The sequence below is a fragment of the Heterocephalus glaber genome, unplaced genomic scaffold (assembly GCF_053883595.1).
Source record: "Heterocephalus glaber isolate CG9 unplaced genomic scaffold, H.glaber_assembly_v1.0 deba00001553, whole genome shotgun sequence".
Lineage (NCBI taxonomy): Eukaryota > Metazoa > Chordata > Mammalia > Rodentia > Bathyergidae > Heterocephalus > Heterocephalus glaber.
The window spans coordinates 33,139,120-33,158,961 of NW_028258344.1; the positions used below are offsets into that span (position 1 = coordinate 33,139,120).

The 19,842-nt window shown below is 35.5% G+C and overlaps 1 protein-coding gene across 1 annotated transcript in view; it reads right to left on the bottom strand.

Moving 5' to 3' along the window:
• The window catches only part of Calb1 (calbindin 1), a 31,796-nt gene extending 16,356 nt beyond the window's left edge, over positions 1 to 15,440 (bottom strand). Inside the window, exons 1-5 of the mRNA XM_004841961.4 lie at positions 15,231 to 15,440; positions 14,662 to 14,738; positions 10,770 to 10,844; positions 733 to 816; positions 583 to 639 (exon numbers count right to left, since the gene is read on the bottom strand). Coding sequence (XP_004842018.1) covers positions 583 to 639; positions 733 to 816; positions 10,770 to 10,844; positions 14,662 to 14,738; positions 15,231 to 15,309 — 372 coding nt within the window. The 5' untranslated portion in view covers positions 15,310 to 15,440. The remainder of the gene's footprint in view (positions 1 to 582; positions 640 to 732; positions 817 to 10,769; positions 10,845 to 14,661; positions 14,739 to 15,230) is intronic.
• Positions 15,441 to 19,842: the final 4,402 nt, after the last annotated feature.

A 19,842-nucleotide genomic window follows, 5' to 3' on the forward strand; every position in this document is an offset into this window, starting at 1 on the left:
AAGAAGCTGTGGGTTGCAAGGCATCCTTATGGGTTTTAGGGGTGGACAAGTGTGAGCTTAAACATTGCACCCTGTGTCTTATTTCTATGTGGCCTTTGGTGGAACATTTAACTCCTCTCTATCTTTTTGTCATCATGTAATACTAATTTTATTGAACTCATGCAAAGGTTAAATAAGGTAATGTATGTGAAGTATCTGGCATACAATCCCATAATTTGTTTTTCTTTTGGAAATGAAGTCTATTACATACGTGTTTAATTTATAACAACAAATTTCAAATTTCAGTGGAAAAGTGTGACTTACTTAGCTTGTGTATAGTTCTGTCATCTACCTGCTTTTAATAATTTATGTACACCACAAAAATGCTAATTTCTCATGTTGCTGAACAGATTTGCAAGAAAGAACTTGAAGTCTCTTTCTCGATCTAGTATTTCATTAATGATATGGAAGAGTGGGTGAAATGTGCCATTGCTCCACACTAGTTTCTTTTGTGGAAAGTTTTTAAAAAAATCTCTGAAGCCCTTGGCAGTTCATAATTGCATTGGAAAGGAAAAAACTTAATGTAAGTTTTTATTTGCTTACCTTAAGCTCTTCAGTTTCTATGAAGCCACTGTGATCAGTATCATATTTTCTCCATGTCTGTAAAAAATTTTGGATAAGAAAAACCAAATTAAAAATAAGCCAGCAATTCTGATTTCTGCAGCATTGCCTAAAGAGACAGCTTTCTTCTACCTTCATGAATTCCTCACAGGACTTCAGTTGCTGGCATCGGAAGAGCAGCAGAAAATTCTCTTCTGTGGGTAATACATGAGCCAACTGGAAAAGATAAAAAGAGAGAAACAATGTGGTTGAAAGCAAGTCTCTGCCATCAGATGCTGCTTAGTTTTGCTCTAACATGTTCCCTAGGAGCAGTTTTATTGCCCAGAAAAGTAGGAGAGAAAAAACACCACTTGACTTTTCCTTCCTGGTGCTTTGCTCTGCTGGGGTGTTGTGGTGTTTTCCGATACTCCTGTGGCCCTGAGTGCTTTTCTCTGAGCTCAGTGAGATGCAGCAGCAGGACCAATTCTTGTTTGCTTTACATACAGGCAGATTCTCCCTGGTTGCTGGAACTCTTCATATATTCCATGCCTGAGAGGTCTTGTTACTCTCAGGGCGTACAGAACAGCACACAGTAGGATCACAAATTTTATGTGAAACAAAGTGAGAAATACGAATGTAGAGAAAAGGAAAGAAAAAAAATGCATTCCTAGGTTCAAAGCACCTACAATGAGATGCAAGGGAAGACAAACCAAAGAAAACTGCAAAACAGTAAAAAGAGAATCAGAAAGACAATTCCCAATGGACACTGGGAAACTGAACAGTAATCGCAAAGTTAGTTCTCAAATTGTTGTTTTCTGCTAAGAAGACATCCACCGCTGGAATCTAGGGCTTGGGTTAATTTTTGTTCTTCACTGCATGACTTTATGACATTTCCTCTTAGGTCTCATTTCATAACTTCAGTACTTTTTTTGGAAGAAAAAAAGAGCACCAGATCCCATTTTAAGACTAATATAATCTATCTATTGCATGCAGAGGAGGAGGAAGTTGGATTGATGGCCTCACAGCAGATGTGAGCTCTATTTCTGGTTCAGTTACTAATGAACTGTGGTCCCCAGCAACTCCCTCAGCCATTTCTGGACCTCAGTATCCTCATCACTAAAATAAGGAGCTGAAGGCAAAATCAATGCCTCTTAAATGTACTGGGTTCAAATCAACTTCTGTTGGAATCACAATGTCTTCACTATTAAAAAATGAGCCTCTACACACTGTATGTCTTCAACTTTCCAGAAGTGGAGGAATTCCCTGAAACACAGATATATAGACCCTCATCCCTGGAATTTAGGCTGAGAACCCACAGTCTAGATTAACTTCAAACTCAGTGTAAGTTCTAAAATTTCCACAAAATTATAGGAAAGGATAACATACCTTTTCTTTTAAAAAAAACTTTCATCCTTTTAGGTCTATTAAAAACTTAAAATTTAACTTTAAACGTATCATTTTACCTTCTGTGCAAGCAATCTCATTTTCCTTATATCTATGTAATATGTTCTTTATCTTGTTTCGAGACTTTAAAATATCACTTCAAAGCTGTTGAGATTATAGGATTTACACATGGGGATGAGACTAAGGGAAAGGGTCAAACATTTTATTAGGATGTTTAGTATGATCCAGTCAGAAAACATCTCATTTGAAGTAAAGGTCAATAGTATGGGTAGATGATAATATATCCAAAAGGTGGAAATAGATTATTATCAGTAATTTAAAAAATATAACCAACTTTTCATTCATAAACCCACTTATATCAATACAGTGTGTGTGTGTGAGATCTAGATCTCTTATTAAATTTTGGCCTCTTTTGTGATTTTTGATTTATTTGAATTCTTGAATCAAAACTTCTATACCTCAGAAACAATTTAATTCAAAATTCAAATTTGTCAGTCAAGGATGCTCAAAGATTGAATAATTTAATCTGGTGATTGGCTGATTTTGAAAATCACTTTAATTTGATAATTATTAGTAAATTAAGTAAGCAACAATCTTCTTGAAGCAATAGAATCGACTGGTTGCTTCTTCAGTCTTGGAATTCAAAAAATGCATTTGTTGGTGACTTTTATTTATGACAAGATAGTCTGGACATGGCCTAGGTTTCCACTCACTGAAAATACCATCTTCCTTATAAAGTCCCCCTTTTTCCTTGTAAGTGGGCTGCTAGTGGAAAGTAGACACAAATGATTTTTATTATTAAGGTAGGCAGATATAAGTCAAGCCCAAGAGTCTGTATGTCTTCACCAAAGCCAAGGGGAAGGGTAGGTGGAGTGGGAGTGGCAGGGGTGGGGTGGGCACAGAGAGGCCTGCAGAGGAAGGAGACTCCATTATGCCCCTGAAGTCTTATACAGCCCTCACTAGCCTGTAATAATACTTTCCTGAGGGTGTTTTAAACAAACTTCTTTTAAGACTTCCAAGAGGTACAGAGGGAAGAAAGAATAATACAGTTAGAGGGGAGAGACCCAAAAGGGAAGAAAATAAGAAACTTATGTCTCAAAGAGGGAAGAAATATGTCAGAGGCAGACATTTTGAGGAACAAACTGACCAACAAGCTAGATGGTAAGTGTACGTTTTCAAGGGTTCTGTGTGATGCTGGATGTCTGGCCATGTTATTTCATGGTTGTGATGAACATAAGTGTTCATTGGAAGACAGGAAGTAACCAATACCAACTCTTCCTTCCTTCCTTAGTGGTACAAGGGATTAAACCCAGGGCCTTCTAGCTGCTAGGCAAGCACTCTCCCACTGAGCTACATCCCCAGAGCTTTTTATTCATTTATTTTATTTTTTTTGTAGCAGGAATAGAGTTCAGGACCTTGCACTTGCCAGGCAGGTGTGGTGCCACTGAGCTAAATCCCTGAGCTTACTTTTTATTTTGAGGTAGGGCCTCATTAAAGTGCCAAGGCTGGCCTTAAACTGCTAATCCTCCTGACTCAGCCTCCAAGAAGCTCAGTTTCTTTATTTATTGGTATGTAACTTTTTAAGTTTAGTGGACTTATTCCAGGCCAGTGATGGTGAATCTTTTAGAGACTGAGTGCCCAAACTGTAACCCCAAACCCATTTATTTATCACAAAGTGCCAACACTTGAATATCTGATGCTTGGCTGCTAAGGCACCTTGGCTTCTGTGCAGACAGAGAGGGCTCTGTATGCCCACTGCAGCCCAAGTGCCATAGCTTCGTCACCACTGTCCCAGGCCATCTATTCCAATCTGCCTCCTCAGATCAACCACCCGTGAAAATACATGCTTGTGGATTGGTGAATAATTTTTCTTCATTAAAAATCCTTCTTAGCATGACTTAACATGATAATGAGTATTTTTATTATCATCGCTGTAATTTTCTATATTGCTTGAATTTATATAATTAATATATATGTTGCCCTGAACAAAAAGAATATTTTTTCTTTAAAAATTATACTTGTCCAAATACACCAAATATATAAAAACACAAAAAATAATAAAGTAGTCAGCAATGACTAAATGTAAAATTAGGGAAATTTAACTGTCATTAATTCATAAATCGAAGTTTGTGTAACTCTCATGCAGTTCAGAGGTCCTAGAATGTCAAATATAAAGTGGGTCAAATTGTTCTTCATGTCTAGTGTAAATGCATATTTCTTTGCCTATGCTGTTTTGGTATTACTTTTAATTATTAAAAATATTGATTGCATCTATAAGCAATATATTTGTTCTATTTAGTTTCATCGAACTGTTCTTATTATATTCAACACATACACTATCCTATTTTACAAACATTAGAAATGGGTCTTAAACTTATAAAATATTATTATAAGAAAACTAGTCATTAAAGGAAAGCAATGAACATGGATGAATAGGGTATAGCTATAGTGAATATGAAGAAATCCTGTTTTAAGATGTATTTCACAGTGTGGTGGTCCTGGGTTGTCTTTTGGTCCTACTGTCGATGCATATCAATCACTTTGCAATCTCGGTATGGTCATTCTCCGGCTGTAGAACTATGACCATGTCTCCAACATGCCAATGGTCCCTTATAGACGATGTTAAGTGGAGCTACTTTATCTCAGTCACTACCATCCAGAGAAATACCAAATACTGTGGTTCCAAGATTTTTGATAATTTCTTGTGAATTCCCTTTTATGAACTGCCAAAATTGTATAGGTTTCAAGAGAGTACAGAATATCAAGGAGGTGAGTGGAAAGCAGATAGCTGTGCCTGCAAATAGAATCCCTTAGATCTTCACTTAATGAGAATTGGTTGAGAATGAAGAAGCAAATTTTCTTTCTACTTGCCTATCTCCTTGAGGATAAAGCCTGTGTTTTACTTACTTATTTGCCCAGTAACTGCACACATTTCAGTACATATTTTGTTGTACTGAAACGAATGAAAAAATTGACTATTTGTCTAGAGTCACCATAGACTGTAAATAAATGACAGTAAAGCTCCATTGGATATAATTCAGATAACTTCTTACTGGGCTGTGGTTAATAGTTGGAGTGGACACTGTAATATGGTACTCAGAGTTCTCTTCAGATTCTGAGAGTGTTGCTGAGGCCTCAGTTTGCCAGAGGCCTCAGTTGAGGGATTGTATGGGTTGAAGATAGCTGTGTTTCCAGTGGAGCTACAGCCTGTGACTAATCCACATGGGAATATAGAGGCCCATGAAAAATCTGAAAAATCTCTGAAAGGCCAGCCTAGCATCTTCTTTTTCCAAATCCTATTCTCTTCACTCCCCTTCCACAGGAAGTGACTCTAATAATCCTCCTAAGTGCTATGCTGCCACTCAGATCTGCTTTCCATGGAACTCCACCTCAACAGGGTTTCTCCCTCCATCTCTCTTAAAATAGCATATAAAATAGCTCTTGTCTTATTTTGAAGTTGAATGAAGTTCTTTACTGTGTCTCATATGGTTGCTGATTACCAGGCCAGCATGCTGGTGGCCGCAGATTTACAGCCACTACCAATAAGAAACTGACAGGAAGACAGATGATTTAAACCATTCTTTTAACTGGTAAAAAGCAGGAGATAGATACAGTGATAAAGCTAAAAACTAGGTGTGAGAAGAGTGTACACAAAAGTAACTTCATTAGAGATATAAATGACAGAGAGAAATGCTTTAAAGTACACTTGAAGTGCAGTTCCTAACTTTTTTTTTGGTGCAGGGGATCGAACTCAGGACCTTGCGCTTGCAAGGCAGGTGCGAGAACCACTGAGCTAAATCTCCGGCCCCAATTCCTAATTTTTAACCACAATGGTGGTGTATGTTTGCCTCTTCCAGCACCTATTAGCCAATCATTCACTCTTTGATTTGGGAACTAGAGGAACATTTTTCCTAGCCAATGAGAATTGAGTCCAGGAAATGTAGAAGGCAAATAATCTCCTCATAAATTTAAAGCTATTTGAATTTAATAATTTGAATTTGACTAACCATGTAAGAAGTGGGTAGAAAAGGCTTGGAACACAGAATGAAGTAAATTTTCCAGTAAGTTATTTTTATGTTTAATAATAATAACAAATACATTTATTTGAGTTTTTATAGTATGTCAGGATATTTGTTTGCCAAGTATTAGCTCATTTGATGTCAACACTCATAAAAACCATATGAAGTTGGTAATAGTCATCCCTGTTTACAGCTGAGGAAATAGAGGCTCAGAGAACATAAACAGCCTGCTTTCATTTACCTTGTAGCTAGATTAAAAATCAGTCTGACTTTCTTCACTTTTGAGATCCTTGACCCTTACCTTCATCACTCTCCTTTAAAATCCTCAATCAAAAGTTTCTCTAATAAATCTTAGAAAATCTATGTAGAGCAGATTTTAAAATGAGGTTTTATTGTCACTCATTTTCTCAAATTCTAAGGCAGACAAATAATTTGTAATGAAAAGTTACACCCAGCCTGGCTAACCTCACATGCTCAAGTTCCATTGTGGAATAAAAAAGGAAATGGCTAGAGCAATGGCTGCTTCCCTGGGAGGGCTGTTACAGTTTTAGGATTAAAATAGCTTTTGGATCTATTTTTTCAGTGGATGCACTGACCTGGACAGATAGAAACATTAAGAGCAGAGAGGATGACAGTTTCCTACACATTGTCCAAGGGATCCAGAAAATCTTATAAATTTGACATCCGGCTAAAGGAAATAATCTGTACTTCATATGAGTCCTAGAGAAGAAAATTCCATTCCCCGATAAATCATGCAGTCTTCCTATTTAATTATTTTAACTGGACTTCTTTGAATAGAGCTATTAGTCTACATAAATGTAGAACATTTTTGACTGCCACGTTATTTGTTAAATTATCTCAGAGTTTCAATGCTCCTGTTTTGAGTTCACATTAATAATCTTGTTATTACCGAACTGTATTTGCACGAATTTTTAAGTCTATTTAAAGGCATAAAATCACTAAGTTCAGAAGAAATCATATCTGCACATTACTCTCCTTTTTGTATGCTTCTAGGTAGCAAATGCATGTTGTTGGAAAATGTCAGTCAACTTCATCACATCAGAACTTTAAAAATCAATCAAGGCATTTTCAGGTCTTTTAAATCGATGTAACCAGTTACAAAGGGAAGCAGACTACTGCATGGACATTAAGTTTGCTTTAATTAGATTTCAAGTCCATGAGTATAACTATCTAGTGGGCACAACATATAAGCAAATTCAACTTATTTTCCCTTTGAACGCCAGCATTGTATTGTACTTAATGGGCGGGGGGAGATTATTATAATTTTTAGAAAGCTTAGGGTTTTGTTTTTCTTTATTGCTGGCTATGATTTGTGTCCCTTATTTGTAGGATTTCTAAGTAATATCAATGTCAAGTTGGATAAAGAAAGGATGAACTTTATTTAATACAACTTTCTGGTGACACCAAAGGGTACATTATAGTTCAGGCATTCTGTACTTTCCTCTTCTTCATTTTCTACATGTTATTGTAACTTTTTTTTTTTCCAGTGATTTTTTCAGGTCTCCTTTTTACTTCGTGGTTTTTTTTTGTTTTTTTTTTTTTTTTTGTACCAGGGATCAAACTTGGGACCTTGCATTTGCAAGGCAGGCACCAGAACCACTGAGATAAATCCCTGGCCCAGGTCCCCTTTTTTCTTAACTCCTGCTTAACCACACTAGACCGAATCGTTTGCATATGAAACACTACAGCAATCTTCTCCATGTTCTCTCATTCTCTAATTCTCTTCAGTGAACACCCCCTGCCCCTGCCCCAGGCCCTTTCCTCCTACATTTTGGCTGATAATCAGGTTTATTAAAAAAAAAAAAAAAAAAAAAAAAGAGAGTTCCTGAATCAGAATCAAATCTAGGTCTGCAAACAGCTTCTGTCACTCCCTTCTGGTGGGATCTCAAAGGCCAGGGATTTAGCTCAGTGGTTTCACTGCCTACTGTGCAAGCACAAGGACCAGAGTTTGATCCCTGGTACCAAACAAAGAAAAATAACAAAAAATCATACAGTTCAACCTTTCTGGGCCTCAGTTTCTTTATCCTTAAAATGAGGAATTTTGGCTAGTTCTTCTCAAAGGTCCCATTCTGCAAAAAGTTCCATATCTCACAACATTAAAACCTGTTGTCAGTTCTCACTTGTCTCACTTCTCTCTCTTCAAACTCTTCCTGCTTATACTGATCTGAAAAGTTCTTTCTAAATCATGCTTTAAATTCTTTGCCCAAATAATTTCTTGATATAGAAGGTGCCTAGTTTAGGGTGGTTCAACTTAAGATTTTTTTTAACTTTATGATGATATAAAAACAGTACACATTAAATAGAAATTGTGGTTTGAATTTTGATCTTTTCCTGGGCTAGTAATGTATAGTAGGGTATTCTCTTGTGACACTGGGCAGTGACAGTGACCCACAGCTCCCCGAGAGCCAAGCAGTCACCAAAGGTCTACAGAGTACTGTGTTGCTGAATTGTGATGTTCGGTAGGTAGGTTAAGTGCACTAATGCATATTCTACGTGCAATGTTTGTCAACTTATAATGGGTTTATCAAAATGTAACCCCATTGTGAATGTAGAACCATCTGCACTTTTTTCATCTCTAGCTAACCCAGCTAACCTTAAAGCTTTGCCATAAGTAACCAAATAGCTGAAGCTTGAAAGTCTTACTTTTTAATGGAGAAAACATGCAGATTTTCTATTATTAAAAAAATAGAGGGGGCCGGGGATTTAGCTCAGTGGTTCTGCTGCCTGCCTCGCAAGCAGAAGGACCCAAGTTTGATCCCTGGTACCAAAAACAAAACAAAACATAGACACAGTAGTTTAGGGGACTATATCCAAGACCTAACAGTTACACATTTGTTTCTTACTCTTTCTTTGATCTTAGGCAAATTCTATTGAAGTTTCAGGTTCCTTAACTATAGGGTAGACCCTCATTTCATATTTAGACTTACTTTATTTTGTTGTTATGGGAATCAAAAGGTATAACTTATTTGAAAACACTTTATAAATTATATAATGTCACACACATGTAAACTCTTATTCTTGTTTCTCTAAAAGTTTCTCAGTTCTTCATTTCAGCCTACATTACTTTCTTTAGCCTCTTCTATTAACTATATTCATTTTTCCTCTCACAGAAAATCTTCTCTTCCTTGTAACAAGCACCTTAAACTTGTAAGGAAATAAACATCTTTCATTGAACCTCCAAGATATCATCTGCGAAGTGACACCTAGCCTCTCATTCTCATTAAACCTCAAATAATAAGTCATATAAGATTAAACTGTGTCATATGTAGTAAAAGCTGGATTCAGAGTATGTTCATCCATCTTGTCCTTTTAAAAGTGTAAAATGTATGCAAATATGGTCTGTGTTTTTACTATACACTGAAGAAATGAAACAGAATAAATAGCTGGGCTCACTGGAGTTCTTCAAGGGGACATATGTTAAAAACAAGATAACAGTCTTTCCTCTACTAGAATTAGAAAGTACGAATTTTGAAATAGTTCACCTAGAATTTCACTGGTGTCAGATTTTCAAACTAGTTTTGAATAATTAGATTTATCTCACATCATTTTTGTTCATTTAAAATTGATTTTATTATTCTTGATGATTTCATATCTTGATTAGCTGGCTTCTATGTCAATATGTAAGTCCCATTACTATTATCTATTTATATAGCAATGAGTTACACATAGGCAAAGAGCAAAATGTATACTCCAGAGAGAAATTGTAAGTATAAAGATAATAATAGCATGTCCTCCTGTAACTCTATGTGGGGTAGCTGTTTGAAGATAAGGTATTTCACACCAATATCCCAAGTGTCCTAATAAGATCAATTATTTGAAAACCAGGTTAGTTCTCTGAATCAAAGGTATAAGTTGTTGAGAGTCAGAATACTTCATACTTCAGTACACTGAGAACATTATATGAAGAACATAATTATGTTTGTGATTTAGCATATTTTAAAATATGATGTTATTAATTTTTCTGGGGAAAAATTCCCATTAAATTTCTCTAATAGGTTGCAGAGATAAGGGCAGAATCTGAGATACTATCAGAGTTTGGAAAAGCAGGAAAAAGGGAAGCAACAGCTCTTTCACAAATCTGAGAATTCAGAATGGTTACATAATTAAAGTTTTGCTTCCTTAAATCACAGATAAAACAAACTGTCCTCAACAGGAAAAGTTATTGTCACAAGATAAGATTTAACACCCATGGTTTTAATTTGTAGAGACCTGAAGGAAATAGGTACCTATCGTAGATCATAAAATATTCACTCACTTTAGTTAAGCAAGTTCTTATGTTTTTATTAGGGGTGCATGTCAATTTAAAATAAGATTTTAGAGTTAGAATGAAGATTTTTTGCACTGACATTGTAATAGGAACTGCAAATATTTAATTTTAAATTTCAAAAGAAAAGTCTACACTGTAAAATAATAATAAAGAATTGGGTACTTGACACTGTATTGAAGGGAAAGTGAATAGTATAATGTGATGGACACTCACCCAGATATGACTGAACTGATGCGAGCAAACAGCTATGTGGCCAGAGATTGACTATTTCATTTCTCTAGAGTCTGTTTTGTAATACATTGTTTAGGCTCTGGATTTGGCCAGCTCTTAGCATCAGTTTTATTTCTAAATTTTTAAATTTTATATTTCTGAATGGAAGATAATTCTCTGTATGAGTCGTGCCCTATCATGTTTGACTTGGACACAACTTCAAAAATGAAGCTCATTTATTAAATCAGAAAAATGCATAATTTCCTTACCTCTACAATTCCTATTTTTCCATCTTCTCTCTGCCCATACTGATCCACAAAAGTTTTCATCTCAGTTGATAACTCCTAAAATTATATAAAAGCAGGTAAGAAGTTTGTAAAAAAAAAATACCCAATTATACTTGTGACGGTGTTAATAAATTACTACAAAGAGGAGCCAAAATTGAAACCGTTAGAATTATACATGATGAGCTACTATCATGAAATTAAAGTCATAAATAATAGAGTATTTATTAGTATCAAAAGAAAGATTTATGATTATGCTTATTCTTTTGGAATCAATCATTATGATTTATTGTCTATTATTAGTTTTCAGATTATGCTACCAGTTGAAAATAGTCAAAATTATTTAATTCATTACCATTAGTGAATTTAAATATACTGATGGCTGTTAATATACTTTAAACATTACCTTCATTAAAGGTTGTATTATATTGTTATATTATCTTGTCCCGTAACATTTTTCTTATCCCAACACAATGTTTATCTATGGAAATTAGTAAAATGTATTTTTGGTTTGGACAAGCAAAGAAAGTAAATGTTGAAGAGTAACATACTTTGTAAGCAAGGAATATTTCCAGCACAAAATAGGCATTCATTGATTAAGTAAATTTAAAAATGAAAGACTTGGGAAAAATATGCAATGAAAAGTGACTTGACCAATTTGTGCTTTCACTGACAGACACACACACAATATTGATGACTTTAGTTTAGACCACTGATATTATGCTTATGACCTTTGCTTCCAACAGTACCATAGGAAGCAGTATCCCAGTGTTGCCTTGTATTAACTTTTTCCAGTATGATATTATCTCTCCCATATATTTTAGTACAATAAAGCATGTTTAGGAGTGACACAGTGAATGCTATCTTCTCATTTGGCTTGTTTTTCTCAATATGTTATATTACTTTTTAATCTCTTTACATATTGACAGATTAGAGAGATATTAACTATAAACTAGTGATCTGAACATAGAGCTGGTATTCAGGAAGTTAAATTTTTTACCTTTGAGTCTTAAACAGAGCCTATTTAAAATAGCTCTGTTGCATTAACCGATGCCATTTTAAAATAGGACAGCCCTTACTAATATCCTATTCTATGTCCTTGGGAATGTAAATTAAGGTCTCCATTTTCATCATAACTAAAAAGATGGTAGTTATCTAGCACGTGTTTGCTCTAGGGATAGGTAGATTTTTATAATTTAACGGCTATGTTGAGGCTAAATATTACTATGAGTAGTATTTATAAAATCCTTTTGAAATTAATGTAAATCTTTCTAGTTGAAATAATGTGGTAAATAGTAATAAAGCAATTTAATTATATTGTGGTCTTAAAAGAAGTCTTCTGTGAACAGATTGCAATTTGCATTTATTAAATTTTAATACAGGAACAATTATGAGAAAATAAAAGTGTGAACTCCATGGCAACATTGGGAATATGAGTCCCTTTACTTTTTATACATATCTTTATGTAAACAAAAAACAAAGCATTGAGTCTTAAATATTAAAACTGCATAATATGACTAGTTTAACTAACAGACTTGATATTTAGTCTGAAATTTCTGGGTGGCAATTGTAGTTTGAGACATAGTCATCATCAAAGATTGACACAAATCAATGCAAATTTAAAGATAAAACATTACGCTTAGTGTAAAATGGTAGTGGTTTCAGAAGCATATTGGGGTGTCATAGTTCATTGATGTTACATTCACTTTGTGAAATTTTTGAAATTTGACATTAGTAATATGTCATGTCAAACCAGTGTTTCTTTTAATGCAATGAAATGTTATACTGTGGCAAGAAATGAAAAGAAGCCTGGTTTACAAGATTAATCTTCATATTTTAAAAAACAGAGAATATGTAAAAGTAGGCTAATTGCAATGGTCTGGATAGTATTATGAAACATGTGTCTAATATATGAAGCTCTTAATCTAGATCTTGATTTAGATTTTTAACTATTCAAAGCCTATCCGTACAACCCAGAAAATACTCAAGTATGAAGGTATTGAGCAACTTGATACAATCTTATACCTGTGTTCAAGTTGAGTATTATTGAATTTCATATAATAATTGGAGCTTCAAATAGTTCAAAGTTGGAGGTTGCAGTAGAAGAAATAATTAAACTATAAACTCATTAAAACTCCAATATGAACACATTATTTACATAAAGGTACAAATATTAAAATGAGAGCAGAAAAAAATCTGAAAAATATATAGAACTCATTAATATTTGAATCCCATGATAAAAGTAAATGTCAACATTAAAATTACTTCTGGAAAAATCAGAATATAATCATCTGGTTGCTGAAAGCATCTTCCATAAGACTTTCCAACCAAAAATTTAAATATATATTTTTAAATGAGGAAGAGAATTTCTTTTGCTTTATGAGCTAAAGATCCATAGAACTATAATGATAGTATTGCATAAATTTTTTACACAGTAATGTGTAGGGTGGGAGGAAGATGGAGAGCATATAAGAAATTTTATTTGATTTTATTCTGTTATATTTTTAGATTTATATTAAATTAAACTAGGGTAAAACAATCCCTAGAGCATGATTTGTTTTAAAATGAATTTGACCAATGATTTCAGCAACTGATAAGTTCTGTAATGGATTTTAATACAATTAGAGTCTAGAGACCTCTGGGATTCTTTTGAATATGTTGTACAGAGATGTGTAGTATGTAATTTTCAATGTAGATAGAGCAAAAAGTAATTCTACTAGTAAAGTATATATATATATATATGTATATAGGTATGTATATTACTCAATACTAGCAGTGGTCATCTGCTATATAATATACCTAGATGATATGAATTTAATTCATAATGTAAAAATTTCTTTCTAATTATAGTTCAAAAAGCCAAAGACCTTTAAATCTAGCCAGCTCAAACTCAATATTTCCTCCTGAAAGACAGACTTACATAAACCTCAATAGACTTGGTAAAATTCCTAACACATTCTCCTCTACTTATTCATCACATATGCTTAAAAGTTGACCTTTCATTTGCAGCCTGACAACATCTTTTCTTAAAGCAACAATAAAAATTGTCATATGCTTAATTACTAATAGCTTAAACCACAAACAGCTTATTGTCAAAATATCATCAATTGTTTCCCATTAGAATATTTGTTAGGTTTTTTTTTTTTTTTTTTTTACAATATATAGAATTCTTAAAATGTCTTACTTTTCTAACTTTTGGGGTTTCCCCTCCTACAGAAATGAAAGCCTTTCTTGCCAAATTCTTGCTCACTATTAGGTTATAAATTGGCCAACTATCATCAGTGAGTAGGGTCAAGGCAGGATGCTTTTTCATCTCCCTAACTACCTCAGCACCACAGCAAAAATTGGCAGTAGAATGAGGTTCCTAATCTGCAGATCTGTTTTCTGACCACCAAGGGGCAGAAATGTATTTCTACCCCCTTCTTTCTCATGGGTGTAAAAGAGAAGTTAAAGATTACCTAACCAAACCCAAGTGGTAGAGGTGATGATCTGCTAAGGCCTTTGCCTATCCACACTTTCAAGACCTATTAAAGCAAGTACATATTATCTATCATTCTATATCTATCTATCTATCTATCTATCTATCTATCTATCTATCTAGTTTAAAACTCTGATTTAAGACTGTAAAGGTTTCCTCTTTAGAAAACCTCATATTTTCAATCTCTCTCTCACCCCCCCCCCCTCCTCCCACCATCCTCTTTTTCTCATTATGCAGTTTGGGAAGATGAAAGGTGTTCTTTTTCACCTTGCTCAGTTAATAAACGTTTGCATTCCCTACAAAAGCCCTTGGCCCCGCTGGATCTTTATGAAAACATATGCATGTTTATGTTTTAAGGCTGAAGTTCTTTTTTTTCACTCTTCAGAGACTTGAACCTACCAATCCAGCCTTCTTTCGCGCCTGCAGCAGCTCCTGGATCAAGTTCTGCAGCTCCTTTCCTTCCAGGTAACCACTTCCTGCAAAGACAAAGGCACCCAGGTGTCAGATATCTCATTCCGAGTTTCTTCTCCGCTCCCTTTCCACCAGAGTTACCTTTCTGGCAACCCGAGAAGCTCTCTCGGGGGCTCCGCATAGATTAAGTAGTGAAGGTAGAGCTACGGCAGCGATCCCCTGCCAAGGTGTCAAACTTTAGCGGCATGGAGGACAAAGGAAATGGTTGGGATGCTGATCACAGCCACAAAAACTTTTGGGGAGCAGGGTTCCCCAATCCCTACTCTCTCCGTCCTATCATTATCGTTCCTAGAAAGACGCAAGTGTACGGGGGATTACATGCAAGCAATGTAAACTTTCAGGTTGAAGGCTGGGCAGCCAGTCGGGGGATGCGGTTAGGCAGAGCAGGGGAAGAGGTAAAGAACAGAAAAAGATCCCAGTGGGATCAGGTGGCTCAGGGAGGTCAAAAAGAGGAAAGGGGAATGGGGTTTTGAAACAGTTAAAAACAAGATAGTCACCGTCAGAGTCGAAATGAAGCCAGATCTCGAAAAACTGTTTGGCTGTGATCAGGGATGACTGAAGGTGGGATTCTGCCATTGTACAGCGAGGCGTGTGTCTGCGGGTGCGAGGGTGCGAGTGTGTGTCGGTGCGGAGCGCCTGGGCCGAGGCGGACGAAGACGGGAGCTGTCCTCGGTGCTGCTCTGCTCCGGCGATCCTCCGAGTTCTCTGCTCCCCGCACCCAGTTCTCCGTATTTATCCTGCAAGGCCCCAAGCCGGCCACGCCTCCTCCTGCCTTCCGTGCCTCACTCCCCGCCTCTTGTTCTCCCCAACCTTCTTCCCCTCCCTCCTAGTTTTCTGCTATCTTCCCAGGAAAGCTGGCTGGGGCAGGAGTTTTGGAGTCTAGGAAGCAGCAGGTGGTGGGAGATCCCTTGCTCAGAAACGGGATGCTGAAAACAGAAGCTCATTTCTCCTCACATTCTCCTAGTTCGCAGTAGGGGATTTAGCTCAGTGGTTCCGCCAGCCGCCTGCCCTGCATGCATAAAGACCCGAGTTCGATCTCCGGTACAAACCCCCCCCCCCAAAAACTCCTATTTCAGGGTGAATCTTATTCCAGAATATTATAGCAGAACAAACCTAAAAGGGTTTGATTTTCAGACGGAAAAGTAAAGCTGATGAAGGGGAAAGCCATGTAAACAGCAAGCGATTTCCTCAAGACTTTTTAGCAGTTGTTTGAACAAGATCAAGTGAAAGCTCAGGAAGTCTCAGTTTGATTAATGTATCAAGTGAATTGACTGATTTCGATAATCAGAATTTTGTGCGTGTGAAGACCATCATACGAATGTTTCTTAAGAACAGCTCATATGAACTACCTTGTCCAAACAAGAAAGCAGAATTCAGGCTGTTTCCCCCCCCATTCTGAAGTAGAATTATAATTGGAAAGCAATAGAATTATATTAAATATTACGATTTTAGATAAGGAAGTGATCTTAGAAATTTACTTCCTTGAAATTTAGAAAAAATGAACTACAGCAAAGGAAAGGAAGAATCTGGAAACTATGTAAATTTAGAGACCCATCCATGGCCTCATCAGTGGTCTTAGCACACACAGCTCTCCTTATTTCTATCCCTGGTAGAAAGTTTTTCAGAAATTGGTAGTTACTGAAGTTAGAAAAAACAACCTAATACATGCTATATATGTATTTTTATGTAATATTTAAGCTACTGATTATTTATATAAATTCCTCTGAAGTATTTGGTTTTCAATATTTTTGAGGTCTGCTGGAAATGTATTCCAAATGTCTGAATACAATGATACAAAAGCAACACAAAGGAACAAGAGAAAACTCAAGCCCAGTCAATTCAAAACTAAACTTGTGAAAGTTTATAAACTTAAAGTGAATTCACCAAGCTCTATATTTTAGCATTGTGTAATTGAACGTGAGAACTCTCAAATTTATATTTCTGAGGCTCTGGATCTATCCCCATGGTGGACTTGTAAGACTTAATGAATAATGTTTTTTCAGACTCATATTTTTAAAAGAGCTGGCCTATTTCAGCAACCCCCACAATGGAGTCTTCACCGCCATAATACTTGACAGTTAATGAATTATTTTCACTTCAGTTACCTTACCTGATTATCATTATAGTTTTTGAGTTGGTATCACGAGATAAACTAGAATTTGCAAGGTTGATAACTTTATATTCTTTGACTTAAAAGAGATCCAGTTATTTGCACTTTCATTCATTCAATGAAAAATTACTAACACTTACTGTATCAAACACTTAGATACTGGACATAATGAAATAAAAGACACAGTCCCTGTCTTCTGGAAGCTTAGACTTACAGGAATGTTGTCACATAAGCACACATGATGGTACATATTGATAGAATGGAAGTATGCACCAGCTACTGTTGTGTGTAAGTTTACTACTGTGTGAGATTTGAAGCCTAAATTACCTATACTCTCACAGAAATCATTATTTCATGGTAGATAATTTTGAGTATGAGGAAAAATGGTCATGGGAATGAAAGACCAACAGCTTGTGCAAGTTTGCCATAACCCCTGGGAAACTAATTCTAAAAAATCTCCTATTTGTCATTATATTTATGGCCAGAATCTTTATACGAAAAAAAGAATGGAATGAGGAGATGGAGGCCAATGCTAGAAGATAAGCTATGAAGGGGTAAAAAGAAAGCGGTGACTAGGGAATGAGTTGAAGATATACTGTGCCCCTTTTTAGTCCTGACAGAGCTGACAATGTCCTGTTAGGCCTTGGGAAGAGTTTTGAGACAAAAGTGCCAGAAAATAATAAAGAAATATAAACTGAACAAACTGATGGAAAGAGAATATTTTTATTATTTTTATAATTATACTAGTTTCTTCTCTGAATAAAACCCTCCAAATCTACATCACTAAATACCTAAAGTGTTCTAGAATTTTATTTTAAATACAAAGTAGTGAAGAGAACTTTTAAATTTTGAAAAACTTGAATCAAAAGGCACTTTCTAGACCTTTTATTATATGAAAAATACTTTCATTTCCCTTTTCTGAAATTATGACAACTTCAGAATTTCCGTGTAAGACTGTTTAGGCATTGTGAATTGATGGGGTGTGGGAATGAGAAATAAATAGAAAACGTTCTTCCTGCTTCTTTTCTGTTTGTGTGGAGTGATTTCTGAGGAGACTAATACAGATTATGGAGACTTAATTTCCCTTTAAATCACTTTTAATGCTGCCACTACCTTGAGGTAATGGGTATTAAAATTGCCAAGTTTATAAAAACATACAAATAAACATGCATGAATAATTTTTTTGTTATTGTTATTTCGTTTTAAAGAAACGGGGCTATGTTCTAGATATTATCTTCTGATTTTTTATCATTAAAGGACATCTATTCACTACTAACATTAACATCTAATCCATACTTTTTAAAACAGTTGATTTTTTTTAGTGATTATCCATTATTGTAGGCAGTTTCTTCCTAGTGTTTTACTATGACAGTGTTGTAGCAAACATTTCCACACATCTCAGATACATGTATTTTTAATAAAACAGGAGAGAGTTCTCAAAGTGGTATGTTCATTCAAAAGTATGCATATTTACATTTTAATACATATCTCTAGATCATTTTCTCCAATTTGCAGCAACTCATACTGAAAAGAGCAAAGTGTGGGGTTGCCTTATCCTCATAGACTCTGAATGTTATTGTTTTTTAAACTTTTGTACTAATATGGTAAGCAAAGAATGGGTTATTCCTTCTTTAATTTGTATTCACTGGTAATTCTTAAAATTTTACTTTTTAGTTTTCTAGGGTGGAACTTTCATTCCTTAGATAATTTAAATAGAAATATAATTCATAAAAAAATGAATGGACTTGTTGCTTTGTCAAGAAGCTTTGTTTTTCTGTTCTTTTTTGTAGAGCACAGTTGACATCGTTTTGGTTTTCCTGTTGTCACAGTAGGTCTTTGTGACATTGCTCCTACCTGTTCAGCTCACCAGTAAGCCACACTCACATTCCATTATGGTAAAGTACATGTTTACTTAACAGAAGGATGATGTGGGTGTATTTTACCCCCCTTAATGCTCAGGTAAACATATGCAAAAGCTGCTAGAGCATTATGTGGGTAAAGGTCCTGGTGTGACACTTTTGCACAGGTGCGCACACCTTGCCCTTCTTCCACCAAGTGGGCAAACACAAAAGACTGCTTCCTGTATCCCCAGGCACAGCTACTGAGATACACAGCTGGCTACTATTATGCTAAAGGATAAATTTACAGTAAAAAAGTATGGGATGGGTTGTTGTAACCCAATGTCATGCCCTTTATGTCTAGGATTCTGAAAGAACTACAACTTCTTTTAATAGTGAGAAGATTTTTCCATGAGATTGGAGTTTCTAAAAAGAGCATTGCAAACAGAGCATTTTTATGACTTGCTTTATAGGCCTCATTACCTAACAATAAAGTGAATAGGTTCACGATTCCACATTGTCATAAAAGTAAAAGCAAACTTTGTGAAAAAAAATCTCCAAGTAATTAAATTGCATTTTCCATTTCATGTTACTGAATTACTACATCTCTATTCATATATCCATCAACCACAGGCAGTACAGTTCACTTTGCAAATTGGAAGGCCTAGAACTTCTCAGGTTTAATAAATACTGAGTTTCCATTCAGAAACGGAAACTCAAAATTATTTTACTATGGCTTCAATTGCATAGGTGAATATAATGAATCATTCTCCCATAGCATCTCATTTCCTCACATGAGGGTCTCTAATAGATGAATTAAGCCTTCTGAGAGAAGTTCATGGTTTTCCCCAGTAGTGTTCTCTGAATGATTTCTCATCAGCATCACCTTGTCTTTTGATGTAATTTTCTCAAGGGTTAAGGAATTTTCATAGATTTAGTAAGGGAACTCTGTCCTCTGGCCTGGTCAGGTAACATGGGAAATAGATTTTATTCTGAGTGCCACAAATTTTAAAAGAACTGACCAAATGTGGCTTATTTAGGGGATTGCAGAAAGGTTTAGATATAAACCTTTGCCATATACATGGCAAGTTGTGCAATGAAAATGAAATTTGGCTTGGAGAGGCTTTCTGTAAATATTTTCAGAGCTCACCTTAGAAGAAG